We start from the raw sequence: 14,178 nt of genomic DNA, 5'->3' as shown, positions 1-14,178 counted from the left end.
GAAATTTTTCCACTTGAGTTTCTTGTCCAGAATTATTTTATACTGTCAGGTATTGAATCAGCATGCCTGCTTATTTGCTTTTTTTAATGAGCCTTTTTCCTGGTGTCACGTCTTCAGGGGGTATCACACTCATTTCTTTCAGCAATGTCTTTCTTGTGTTCCACTGACTGCACCGTCCCCTTTACCTTTCCAGCATTTTCTTGGTGTAATGAGCTCTCAAAATCAGGATTTTGAGTTTGAAAGAGCAAACATGCCTTTAATATACAATAGTAATGTTTCGACAAAGAAACTGGAGTCCAAATAAATAGTTTCATTAGGTTTTAGTTCTTAAACTTGTCTCTGCAGCTCTTTGGCTTCCAGAAGTAGAATGTTCGAATGTAGGAGGACAGAGGGGTTGGAGGGGATGAATGACGATCAGTGACTACAAACAGCCCTACAGCACCTCTCTCTGCTTCTCTGCTGTCTGGTAAATACCCTGCAGGTCCTTTCCACACAGTTTGGTAGAGAACCTCGCCTGTTTCATAGTTAGTCATCAGCCTGCCAGATCTTAGTATGCTGAGGCCGGACCCTAGGATGGTGAGGAACTGATTTTTTGGACAGAGGAGGTGATGTGTGTTGTAGTGTGATGAATCAGAAATTACTATCAGCTTATCCAGATTATTGTCAGCTTATAACCGGAGCCTCAGAGGTACACTTGTGGGCTTGAGAGTTTCCAAAAAGACATAAGATAACCGTTACGATTTTCAAATGACCTCATTATTTTATCTTAGAATATAGCATGTGAAGTGCACAGCTTCAAGCCCTACCTTTAGTAACCAGAACCAGCTGATATGTGCTGATAATCTGCTTTCAGATCCAGAAAAGAAATGCACCGTGTCCTTTGTTAGCCTAAACACTATTTTTAAGCTATGTTGGCTCTGAACAGGGTGTTGTCTGTAACCATTTAAACGGTAGTACCATTTGCCTAGTACAAATGAATTTGGTCTTACAATGTTAATTGTATATTGCCACCTAGTGGTAGTGTGGGTGAGAACACTGGCAGTTTTGGAATTCAGTAGATCAATTTCTATTTTAGTAGGATCATTGGTGAATGCAGTAATCTCACAATACTTCCCAGAGCAGAAATGACACCAAATTTTTCCTTTTTGAATAGTTTCTTCAGTCCCTTTGCAAACAAGTAAATCAAGTTCATTTTTATTTCCAAAGTCTATAGGATTGATGCAGTTGTATTAGAACTTGATAAAGTATTCCAATCTGACCTTGAGGCACATGTTCTGGCCACTGCAGCAGCAGATTTTGTATGTAGCAGACAGATTTGGTTTTTTGGCCCTAGTGTTATTTGGGTACAATTTCTGTTGGAAGGGAAAAATATGTGGTTTTCTTGGCAAACGCTTTTAAGTTTTTTTGAGATTGGGGACCTGGCTGAGCTCCTCTGCCTGAGACCATGTAGATTGCCCTTCCAGATCTTCCCTCTCCAGAGGATCTCTGTGAGCTCTGAGGGAGCATGTGTGTAGCCCGGATGACAGCCTCCCCTCACTGCTGGGCGTGCGCTGTAGTGTGTGCCAGCGCGCTCGGCTCCTGTGAAGCCACTGTTCCTAGGAGCCTTGAATTGCCTGACCGTGAGGCATGTGTCACAACAGAAGAATGAGGCCTAAGAATCTGTACAGCAACCTTCGTAGAATCACTGGAGAGTGATGTAGCATAAATGTGCCAGTCATTTGTGTTACTTAGAGGTTTGCATGGATATATACTGAGAGACCCTGGGAATCAAGATTGTTGGATCACAAGGCACATAAGACACCTTAGACAGAGCCATCTAGAAATAGCTTACCCCCAAGAAACTAAAACAAAGAAGCATACATACATGCGTACTACATACGTACATACATACGTACATACATGTCTATCCCATGCAGCCTAGCCAACACCAGTATTTGTAGTAGTAACCTTATTCAGTAGCCCAAAAATGCTGTCAATTTTTTCTTTTAGTTTGTTACTACCAGGATTGACCTTGACATACACACACACACACACACACACACACACACACACACACATACACACACAAGCTGCCATTTGTATTTTCTTTTGAGTACAAGTAAAATTGGAGGCTGAGGATGTAACTCAGGATGATGCTCAAGACACTGGGTGTGTCCCTAGCACTGCAACAATAAGGTGATGGGGTTTGGGGGGTGGTGAGACGTCTAAAACAACACATCCCCTGTTCCCCCACTCAGACAGCCCTGTCAGCATTGAGCAAAGCTTCGACACTATTGCAGTATGTTACAAGGAAATAGAAACTTCTGGCCATGGTAACCCTGTCACTTTATTTCCTATAATTGTGAAAAGAAATAAAAGAGAAAATAGGAGGTAGCATTTGTATGTTTTACTAATTTGAAGTACATCAATTTCTTGCAATCTTTCTTTCAAAGCCCCATTTTTTTTGTACCAAAGAGCAAGTACTCATTAAAAAAATATATTGTACCAGAAATGGAGAGCTGTGTCAGTGGTTAAGAGCAGAGCGAGCCCTTGTTGCTCCTGCATGGGACCTGGGTTCAGTTCCCGTGGTGACTCATGCTCTCCGTGATCCCAGCTCCAGGGCATCCATACCTTCTCTGACCACGGTAGGTACCAGGCACAGGTGTAGTGCACATGCATAATTTAAGTGAAACACTTAGAAAATGAGGAAATCTTGTTAGAGTTTTTGCTTAATTTTTAAAAACAGGAAACCTGTATGCCTTCCCTGAACCTTTGTCCTATATCTGTCGGCTATTTTAGTCACACACTCATGTCATTCTGGCTACAGGACAAGTCCTTCTCATTGTAGGCACCACACGCCTCTCTCTCCCAGCTCATGATAGAAGTGTAGAGAAGGGAGGTGAGGGAGACATTTCTTCCTCACAAACAATCGTCCTGCACAGCTATCGCCCCTTACTGTGTGTCCTGCTGTGCATCTGGCCTCGTGGGAAGAGTTATCAGGGATCTGTGTGCATTTCTTGTGGTCTTGATCTGGGTAAATAGCCTCCAGAGGCCGTGGCTGTATACCACCTCAGCTGCACCCTGACTCCTGACTGTGTGAAAATAAAAGCCTGGGCAAGGGCCTCATTCTATCGAATGGGCAAATGTTTATTAGGAAGAAGAGCACATGGTAGCTTCATGACCTGCTCTTGTAGCTCAGAGAAAGCCAGTGTCCTCTAGACTAAGTAACAGACAAGCTGACACCTTGTCAGCTCATTCCACCAAGAAAGCCATTTTCTTACACTCTTACTGCTTTTGTTAATCAGTTCTCCTATGGATTTTGATAGAAAGGGTTGCGTCCCTATGACTGTTGATCCCTGGTTACAATATTTCAGATACAACCATTTGCTCTATGTGACTCGTAATACTACAAACTTGTTCAAACATTTGAGTGTAAAATCAAGTTAGGCACACACACACTAAGCTCCCAATACACCACAACCACAGATAAGAGAATTTTAAAATCAGGACTCATTTTTAGAGATAAAACTAGAAGAGCAAAGATGAAATGTGCTTAATATATCATAAAATACCAGAAATGATTTGATTTTCCAGAAAATCCCTGGTGTTTTCATACTAATATCACTTTGCCAAGTTTTTTTTTAATTAATTTACTTATTTATTAAAAATTTCCACCTCTTCCTTGCCTCCTTTTCCCACCTTCCTCTCCCCACCTCCCCCTCCCTCTCTAGTTTTAAGAGCAGTCGGGGTTCCCTGCCCTGTGGGAAGTCCAAGGTCCTCCCCCCTCCATACAGGTCTATAAAGGTGAACATCCAAACAAATCAGGCTCCCACAAAGTCAGTCCATGCAATAGAATAAAATCCCAGTGCCATAGTCCTTGGCTTCTTAGTCAACCTTCATTGCCAGCCATGTTCAGGGTGTCCATTTTGATCACATGCTCCATTGCTCCCAGTCCAGCTGGCCTTGGTGAGCTCCCATTAGATCAGTCCCACTGTCTCAGTGGGTGGACACACCCCTTGTGATCCTGACTTCCTTGCTCACGTTCTCCCTCCTTCTGCTCCTCATTTGAACCTAGGGAGCTAAGTCCAGTGCTCCAATGTGGGTCTCTGTCTCTATCTCCATCCATCGCCAGATGAAGGTTCTATGGTGATATGCAAGATATTCATCAGTATGGCTATGGGACAAGGCCAGTTCAGGCACCCTCTCCTCTGCTGCCCAGAGAACAATCTGGGGACCTCTCCTTGAACCTGGGAACCCCTCTAGAATCAAGTCTCTTGCAAACACTAAAATGGCTCCCTTATTTGAGATATTTACTTCCCTGCTCCCATATCCACTTTGCCAAGTTTTGACAAAAATTTAAAGTGTTTTAATAACACTTTATTAAATGTGTGGGATCACATTGAAATTCATAAACTAATTTAGAGAAAATCGAGTTATATTTTCAAAACTCCATGTGATTAAAAAGTTTAAAACAGCCACACAGTGGTGGTTCACACCTTTAGTCCTAGCACTGGGGAGGCAGAGGCAGACAGATCTCTGTTGGGCCTGCCTGGTCTAGAGAACAAGTTCCAGGACAACCAGGGTTATACAAAGAAACCCTGTCTCAAAATTTAAAAAATTAAAAAAAAAACTCTAAAAACCCCACAACTCATCTAAAGGTTCATACTCAGAGTTGAACCTGTCTATAATCTGTGGAGCCTTCCAAGTGTACCTCCCCTGGGGTCTTCCCCTACTTCCTGGTTGCCTGGAGTATGGTTGACTAGCTGTGCTTGTTTCCTCACTGAGCCTGCTTCTGGGCTAAGTACACAGAAGTTAGAGGTAAGTAGGGTTTAACCCTCTCCTGGAACGACAGTGTCTCTAGTCTTCCTCAGAGTTTCAACTCCTATGGGTTCCCAATGCTGTTACTTCAGCTTGATACTTAAGATGCCCATTTTCTGGGCCATAAGACTACCAGAGAGAGAAACAAGACCTTACCCACTCTAATCCTTTATTGATGACTCTCCCTTCCTGTTCAGACCGAGACAAAACTCCTCTGGGCTCACTGTCACCCACTGCTACCCACCTCCGTGGGTTTGGCTGTACTAAGTTCAGGCCAAGGGGATACTGGAAGGGGAAATACACCCCAATCTATTATCCCAGACTCTGCCCCAGCTATCTGCTGCTATTTCCTTTTAAAGTCTTTAAGTAGCTGCCATGTGTATTTTGTCTAGGTTTTTGGAGCTATGTTTAATGAAAGAAGGAAGGGTAGAGTCCATTAAAACTTTGAGAAGCTGCACTGAGTCTGTCAATAAGAACCTAAAAAGTTATAGTACAACTTTTAAAGAATGCAACTAGTCTGTGTGTGCTCGACAGGGAAGGACTAGGAAGGGTGTTACAGAACATTGCTGGGTTAAATTTATGTTGATACATACATGTATTTGTGCTTGTATGTACACAAATCTAGAGATACATACATTCTCATATATATACAACTTGGTGGTCAAGGTTGTTTCTAAAAATTAGAGCCGAAGGGCTCTGCCATTTGCATGTCTCCTGTGGCAGATCAGGCTGCAGTGGAGATGAGTGGGGTGTGGCAAGTGATTAAAACCAGTGGCACTCTTAAACGTCAGTTAGTCTAGGCTAACTGCTGGGATGGCAGCCGCTCCTAGCTCCTCCGGTCCCCACTGCTTAAGTACAAGTCTGTGTGTGTGAGAAGCTCGGCAAACTCAGATAGCCTCAGGCTACTTGTGCTTTCTCGTGATGTTTTACCACTTCCATTGTGAACTTAATATGGCGCTAATCTTTAAACTGATTTTAGATATGTATGTTTTTGTATCGGTGTACATAGTTTCTAGTGGACCGCCTTACGTGCTAACATCACCCCTGTCAGATGATCACAGCCGTGTGTTTCTGTTCCTAGGCTCATGCACCTGAATAAGATTGATCCCCATGCACCAAACGAAATGCTCTATGGCCGCATAGGCTACATCTTCGCTCTGCTTTTCGTCAATAAGAACTTTGGAGAGGAGAAGATCCCTCAGAGTCACATTCAGCAGGTAATACAGCTTTGTGGGCTTTAGGGGATGTTTTTTAGGCATCTTCTTACATACTCTGTCTCTCCAGTTAGCACAGCCCATGTCGAAAGACCATGTGTGTTGACCTCTCTGTAGGTCAGCACACAAGAGCCAACAGCTTCACAGTCAGTATGTGGGAAGCCCTGTCAGGAGCAATAGGAGTCAGAAGGCTGTCCTGCTCCATTTGATACTTGAGAGGCCCTTTCTGGGGGAGATAGAGGGCAGATCTCATCTCTCAGATATAAGGATCTCTTTCGGAGTTTGTGCTTTTTTTTTTTTTTTAAAAAAACATGTAGGTTCTTTAAAATGATAGTAAAAAGAGTTGAAGGTCCTCCTGAACCATCTTCTAGGCAGAATATGCATTCACACTTCTCAGAAGGGAGCTCTATCCTTCCTGGTGGAAGATGCTGTCTTATTCCCTACCAGTAATTCAGTACTTCTTAACAAAAGGTCTCTTACCTCTGCTAAGCACACTTTTTGTCTAATTGTCTTGTTATTTTGTTTGACATTCCCCCTGCAGGTTTGTGAAACAATCTTAAATTCTGGAGAAAACCTATCTAGAAAGAGAAACTTCACAGCCAAGTCTCCGCTGATGTATGAGTGGTACCAGGAATATTACGTGGGAGCTGCTCATGGCCTGGCAGGAATCTATTACTACCTAATGCAGGTAAGTGATGCCTAAGGAGAGACTGCACTGTGTTGGGTAGGGAGCAGGTCCTAGTACTGTCTTCCCCTCTGCCGGTCACTGTGTCACACTCCTCACAGTCGCCTGACCTCAGCAAGGGTGCTGTAGCCAGGGTGAAAACATAAAGACGCCATCCTGGGGGTGGTGCCAGCTTCCCAGATGAGCATGAACTCACCGAGGGCCCCTGGGGCAGTATCTCAGCCTCTGATTCCATAGGAGTGCTCTTGCTCCTCTCTCAGAAAATGCCTTGAATTACAAGTATCAGTCCCTGTTATTATAAAGAACAACCTAATGAAAGAAGTTCTAGGAGTAAAAACAAATGAGCACACACTGCCTAAGCTTCACCAAGGGAGTAAAGCCAAGAAGACTTTGGTAGATTTTGTGTGATTTGCCTGAAAAATAGCAGAATGTGCTGTGCCCATAGTTCTTACGTTCTGACAGTCTTAGGAGACATCAACCAAACTTAGAAAGACTGAAGAAAAGTACAACTTAATAGGTCAGAAAGATAACTCAGAGGGTGCCATTTTAAGGGAACAATTGGCATTTACAAATGAGAATTTGTGGAAGAAGAAAATGGGTTCTTGATGGCAGCAGAGGTTTGTGGCTCCCCTTGACAAAGTGCAGTGTCACATAGGGGAAGGTGCTGCACTCGTTCATGAAGCGTGCATGTGTGGGCGTGCACGGTGCTGTCTGCCTGGGAGACTACAACCTGTGCTCAGCCCACGGTTGCTTTTAAATACAGTCACAGTTTGGGAGCGGTGATCAGAGGACAACCTGTACTTACTTACCTACTTATTTATTTATTTACTTATTTATTCTGATTTTCAGTAGAAGTTGTATAGTTAGCATTTTTGACAACCAAAATTTAAATTTCTTTTTCTGGACTGCTCCCTCAGTGACTCTTATTTCTAGAACTACACATAGATTAATCTCTTAAGAAGCTCTTGTGAAAGGCAGGCTGTGTCTCCTGACACTCAGGCCGCATTTTAAAATTGTACATGACAGTGAATGGGTGGCCTTGTTGACCTGTCATTAAGTCTGATAGTCAGGAGAGATCTGCCCTGCCTCTTTTTGTTAGCTCTAACAGGAAGTCTGAAAACCACAGTATTGATTTTTCAATTTCCAGGTTGTTATCGTTTCGAAAAGATGAAGTTTTTTAGTGATGAAAATCCGTTTGTGAACGTGCCTAGATAACAATATAATATTGGACAGTGTTACTTCTAGGCCATGTTGGATAATTCCTGGAGAGTGATTTATTCTGCTCTTAATACTTTATGTAGAATACTATTCTTTATGTCAAGTACTGTCCTTACATATCTTGAAGAACACAGAGCCCTGAGAACACACTGCATCATGTATTCTCGTACCGTATCCAGATGAGGAGTATCCAGTGCTATGTACCCCTCACCCTACATACCCTACCCCGTGCCTGGAGTGCAGTACTTTGAATGTATCTTTTAAAGAATGAGCAAGGCATTGAATCAAGAACAGGATCAAAAAGAGAAATAACAATATTCCAAATGATGTCTATGTGCCCTGCATCACACTGCCATATAAATCTGTATATCATCATAGTAGAATGATCCATACACAAGTCATTTCCAATTTGGTGTTGAGCCACACTGCAGTTGTGCATTGGGTCTCAGGTCTCCCAGCCTCACACCCTTCCCTGTTGTAGACCGCACCCACCACCTTTCTGTCAGAAAGAGGGAGCTGAAGTTGGTGGTCAGTGTTTCTCTGTACTTGACAAACATCTGTTTCACTCTTGTTTGCAAGCATTGGCTTAGGAAAAATACTTGTGAATATGTCCATAACAGCGGACATTGGAAATGGTATGTACAGAAGGCTTTAAGACTTAATTAGTAGCCCAATTGTGGTTTGTTCCATTACTTTAAAATTATAAAACAGAAAATGAAAACAATATCCAGCAACTGAAAAATAATGGAAGAGATATAAAGCCTTTTAAAGACTTCAAATTTCCTATTAGTCATTTTTTTTTCCTGGTTTAAAACTCATTTTGAGGTCTGGGAATGTATTTTTCTTCAGCAGAACTAATAATTCTGTATCTCATTTTTAGCCCAGCCTTCAGGTGAGCCAAACAAAGTTACATAGTTTGGTGAAGCCCAGTGTAGACTTTGTCTGCCAGCTGAAGTTTCCCTCTGGCAATTACCCTCCATGTTTGGATGATACCAGAGACCTGCTTGTCCACTGGTGCCACGGTGCTCCTGGGGTCATCTACATGCTCATCCAGGCCTACAAGGTACCTCATGCCTTCTTATTTAACAGGAAGCGAAAACACATACCAGACGCTTTTGTAAGTTAACGCAATTCTCATGATTGTTAAAGGATTATGAGTCAGCTGCTAAGTCTAAGGTCATTGTACTGAATGGGTTGGCATCCATTCTCACAGCGTCCATCCCACCATAGTGGGCACCATCTCATAACACTTCACTACCAGAGTAACCAAGATGACAACAGAAGTGGCAGAGCCTAGATAACTACCCCAGAAGCATGACCATAAACAGAATATTCTTACACTTTGCTACAAGAGTGTGAAATGCTCCAACTTCTGAGCAGATAGATTGTTGACCCTTAAAGATCAAGCTCTGAACATGTAACCTGGGCATTCCTCTTCTAGGCTTATGCCAAAAGAAAAAAAGAAAAAAAATCAAAATAATTGAAAGAGAGACAGGCAGCCACTGTTTATAACAGCTCCTTTAGAGCCAGAACGTGAAAATATCAAAGCATCCATCACCCATCAGCAGTTGAACACACAGATGAAGTCCAGTGTGTGCATGTGCTGGAACAGTGTCCGCTGGAAGGACAGTGGAATGTATACTAAAATACTCTTAACTTTGAGAAGATGCTAAACGAAATAGACCCTCAGAGATGCAATGCAAAGAGAAAATTATACTTATATGGAGTGATGACCAGTAGGAAAATTTATAGAGACAGGAGGTAGTGAGCAGGGAAAGAGGGCCTATTGCTTGAAGTCTAGTGATAAAGATGGAAGTGATGCTGTGTGCACAATTTTATGACTGTAATTAATGCCAGTGAATTGTGTGCATAAAATGCAATCCTGGTGCTGGGAAGTTGGAGACAGAAAGATTCCTAGGGCTTGTTGACCAGCTAGTATTGCCCAGTCCTTGACCTCCAGGATGAGCAATTAGAGAAAACACCTGACTTTGACCTTTGGCCTTCATCAGTACCCACACTTGCACTCATGTAACACACACACACACACACAAATGTACAATAGCTCATAGATTCTTCCCTAAGGGTGAAGGGTGTCACAGTCCCTCAGCAGCAGTTGTGCATTCTTTGGAGAGGGGCTGGTGATGAGAACAAGTAGCCAGTCGAGTACAGCTGCTGCATCAGTCACACACACATTTATAAAGCATGGACCAAACACACAAGATCAGACCCAGGTACGTTTAAAAGCAAGCTAGTTATGTTAGTTTGCTTTTCTGTGTTTGTGATAAAACACTGACTACAAGCAGCTTGGAGTAGGGAAGGGTTTGGGCTTGCAGGTTAGTCCACCATAAGGGAAACCAAGGTAGGAACCTGGAGGCAGGACGGAAACAGAGTCCCTGGAGGGATGCTGTTTACTAGTCCTCCCCTCCCCTAGCTTGCTCAGCCTGTTCTCTGTACAACCCAAGACTACCTGCCTGGATGGTACCACCGACAGTGGGCTGGGCCATCCACACCAGTCTGCAGGTCAAGGAAACACCCTACAGACATGCCCACAGGCCATCTGATCGGGACAGTTCCTCTTCCCAGGTGTGCCTAGGCTCCTGTCAAGTGACAGAAACACTAAGAATTTGTCTTTGGCAGTACCACACTTTCTGTCACTGCATTCCTTATTTCTTGTTGCCTCCTTCAGAAAGGGCTACCTGGAGAGTTTTCCTTTATGCCCCAGATGGTGGGACTCACGTGTGTCCCTTGACTGTGCAGGTGTTCAGAGAGGAGCAATACCTCTGTGATGCCTACCGGTGTGCTGATGTGGTCTGGCAGTATGGACTGCTGAAGAAGGGCTATGGGCTGTGCCATGGCGCTGCAGGGAACGCATATGCCTTCCTGGCTCTCTTCAACCTCACACACGATGTGAAGTTCCTGTACAGGGCCTGTAAGGTAAGGGTCGAGTCTACCCGAGTCAGTTCCTTTATATTATGTCCATGAGCTTAGCGGTAACAAGCATGTTCTTTAAGAAAGGCCTTGAGGAAGGATTCGGCTGTGTTCACATTCCTGTAAAGGGTAGATTCTGCTGGGACGTCTCGGGGGGAAAGACGAGGAATCGTTTTGCTCATTGTTACCACCGACAGCATGTGGCTCACACTGCTCGCTGGATTCCTCCCAAGCTATGCACCTGCCTTGAAATCACCAGTTTCTCAAAATTAGCTCCTCATCTCTAACTTGGTAGTTTTGGAATCTGTCAAAGTAGCCCAGCATTTTCACGAGTTTCTAGGGTTTCTGAGGAAATCACTGCAGTTATTGAACTTGATCTCATTTTCAGTTTGCGGAGTGGTGCTTAGATTATGGAGAACATGGATGCAGGACACCAGATACCCCCTTCTCGCTCTTTGAAGGTATTTTCACACATAACTTACCACCTTATATCATCAACTGCTACTCTACTCGGTGATAATGTGTTTGAATTCCAGATGTAGCAACACACTGGTTTTTATTCCTTATTTCCTGATAGGTCGGATCAGTTAAAAAGGCTGGGATGTAGCTCACCTGTTAGAGCGTTTGCTTAGTGTCCATGAAGCCTGAGTTCATCCTCCACACTGCATAGATAGGGCATGTTGGCACACACCTATAATCTCAGATATAATCCCAGCACTCAGGGGATGGAGACAGTAGAGACAGGAGGATTGGCAATTCAAGGTCATCATCTGCCATTTAGCCATTTTGAAACCCTGTGTCAAAATTTATTAATTAATTAGCAGGCATGCCACCTCAGACTTTAATATTCATAGCTGTAACGGTGACCACCATTTATGAATCCAGGAAATGTATGCTAAGTCATGAATACAGAGCCTCAAGAGGGCAGTTTCCACAGTGCTGTGGTGAACTTGTCTGCCTCCATTCTATGTCCTCTAAGAACCCCCTAGGGGCCTCTGATGGAGAATGCACCATGCAAATTACAGGAAACACCACTTGTCTTAGCGTAATGTTGATACTAAAACAGGAAAAAATAAAGTCACTTTATAAAATGAAGCCATTTGGTGTAATAACTTGTACCTTTTCCTTTTCCTCTAGGGATGGCTGGAACAATCTATTTCTTGGCTGACCTATTAGTCCCCACCAAGGCTAAGTTCCCTGCATTTGAACTCTGAACGGAAAGCGTGTCCCCTGCAGTATGACCCCTCTGTGTCTTTCAGCCTGGGCTAAGTGTTTCTGTTGCTTCTGAAGGAGCAGAATGAAATTGTGTACTTGATGTAGTTGGGTTTTTATTTCCATAATTTGTCTTCAGCAGTTCAGCGCCTTCCTTTTATTATTTACTTTTATTTAAAAGTATAAGTGAAACCAGGCAGTGTTGACACACGCCTTTAATCCTAGCACTCAGGAGGCAGAGGCAGGCAGATTCTGAGTTCAAGACAAGCCTGGTCTACAGAGCGAGTTCCAAGACAGGCTCCCAAGCTACACAGAGAAACCCTGTCTTGAAAAACAAACAAAAAAAAAAAATGTAAATGAAAAGCCATCTTAATTTTCTTCCAAAAGGAAGGATGATTGACAGGTATAGTATTTTATTGTGATTTACATCTATTGGAGGAAACCTTACTCTTATTTAGTTTTATGAATGTAACCATGTATCAGTGCTCTGTTGGCGTACAAAAAGAGTTCTACAAGAGCCCTGAATGACGTGTAACAAAGGTTTATTTATTTGAGGATAAACTCACAGGAAGGGTAGCAATCCACAGTCCTGTGTATGCGCTGGAAACTACAACCAAATCCAGCAGAATAAAGGACCATGCACACTTTTTGTCTGCATTTATAGTACATGAGACTACACCCAAAGTGCACCTGTAAAGGAGTTCCCACAGCACCGTTCCTTCAAACGTTTTCTAAAAACTCAGTAAGCCATGCCTGGTAGCATGCTATCCCATCTACTGAGGAGACTGGGGCAAGAGGATTACAAGTAAAGACCAACCTGAGCAGCTTAGTGGGCCCGTGTTTCAAAGCAGAGAGAAGAGGGAGGTCTAGGGTATAACTGAGTGGTAGAGCACTTTCCTAGTGCACAAGATGCCCTAGGTTCTGAAGCAGCACATAGGCACACTCGCGCGCACACACACACTCAGTGTAGGTAGACAGAGATTGCATGTAAGTAAATAGCCATTGTTGAACATTGCCTTCTATCTCTTCTGTTGAATATTTTTCCTCCTACAGAGAGTAGTTTTATAACTTGGTTTTCTCCAAATGGTGGGTTATTAAAAGGGACAAAAATATAAACCCATGCTTCTGGAAGAAAAAAGAAATGCCACTTTCAGTGAGCCCCATGGGCACTATATTCCAACAATGTTAACAAAACTTAAAAAGTGGTTCTGATGCGTGTCCTGACCTGAAAGTTAATTCACCACAACAGTTCCTTGTTTTCAGTTAATATTTGGAAATGTTTAGTTTAAAAGAGTTTGTCCTTCGGTGTTCATATGAGATCTGGAAAAAGATTTTCTGTGTGCATTTGCTCAGACAGGATTCCAGCCTGACCTTCAGCTCCTACAAGTTTGGCTTAGGTTCTCCTTGCTTTTCGCTGACTATGCCTGAGCGCCACCTGTCACCCTTTCCGTCAGTTGATTTGAACATTGATCTTTTCTTATGCTTGCGAAGAGGATGGGTAGGGAGATGCTATAACCAATAGCTTCTAAGAGAGCAGAGCTTTGGACAAGCATGCTTATTCTTAGGAAGCTTCTGATGTTACAGCCTCCTTGCTTGGAACAGATGAGTCTTGCGTGTCCAAGTGCAATAGCCCGTCAGTCTGAGACCGTGGAGTCCACGAAGACTCCTTGGTGCTTCAAACTCTGAACAAATGCTCTTAGACTCCTTGGCTCCTCCCTCCCTCCACATAGCCCAGGCCCTTTGTATCTGACTTGGAATGTTTTCCAGCTTTAATACTACAGGGTCTGAGAACATTTAATGTGCTATTTTGTGACTCTCTTGGTCATGCTATTTTTATTGGGAATCAAGTCCCCACAGAGTGTGTGCTGGTTGCTATGAGGAATATCTGTTATTTTCCAGTTGACACCAAAATAGCTAATATTATGAGAAATTTCTGTCCCTTTGAAGGCTACCTACAGTAGCATCCAAAGAGCGGCTCAGTGCTCAATTCCTAGGGCTGGACTGCTCCTTCTGCGTCCCCTGTACATCAGGGCTTGTGTGACGTCACCCTGTGAAGTGCTGTGGAAGCCGTGTGCAGACTGCCTGGTGAAGGCTGTGCATCAGTGGTGTCGGTGTTTGTAAGGA

At 43.3% G+C, this 14,178-nt stretch overlaps 1 protein-coding gene across 4 annotated transcripts in view; it reads left to right on the top strand.

Annotated features, from left to right (window-relative positions):
* Positions 1 to 12,157, top strand: part of Lancl1 (LanC like glutathione S-transferase 1) — a 34,844-nt gene extending 22,687 nt beyond the window's left edge. For 3 of the 4 annotated variants that reach the window (XM_087903877.1, XM_087903875.1, XM_087903878.1), the window contains 6 exons: positions 5,879 to 6,014; positions 6,553 to 6,699; positions 8,795 to 8,977; positions 10,672 to 10,848; positions 11,231 to 11,303; positions 11,980 to 12,157. In XM_087903877.1, the coding sequence (XP_087760003.1) occupies positions 5,879 to 6,014; positions 6,553 to 6,699; positions 8,795 to 8,977; positions 10,672 to 10,848; positions 11,231 to 11,303; positions 11,980 to 12,056 (793 nt within the window). In that variant the 3' untranslated portion in view covers positions 12,057 to 12,157. The remainder of the gene's footprint in view (positions 1 to 5,878; positions 6,015 to 6,552; positions 6,700 to 8,794; positions 8,978 to 10,671; positions 10,849 to 11,230; positions 11,304 to 11,979) is intronic. The other variant, XM_087903879.1, reaches the window with a different exon arrangement.
* Positions 12,158 to 14,178: the final 2,021 nt, after the last annotated feature.

This window comes from Myodes glareolus, chromosome 1, assembly GCF_982192425.1.
Source record: "Myodes glareolus chromosome 1, mMyoGla1.1, whole genome shotgun sequence".
In the NCBI taxonomy this organism is placed as follows: Eukaryota; Metazoa; Chordata; class Mammalia; order Rodentia; family Cricetidae; genus Myodes; species Myodes glareolus.
Note: the sequence above shows the minus strand (reverse complement) of the source record. Positions and strands in the feature narration are given on the sequence as shown.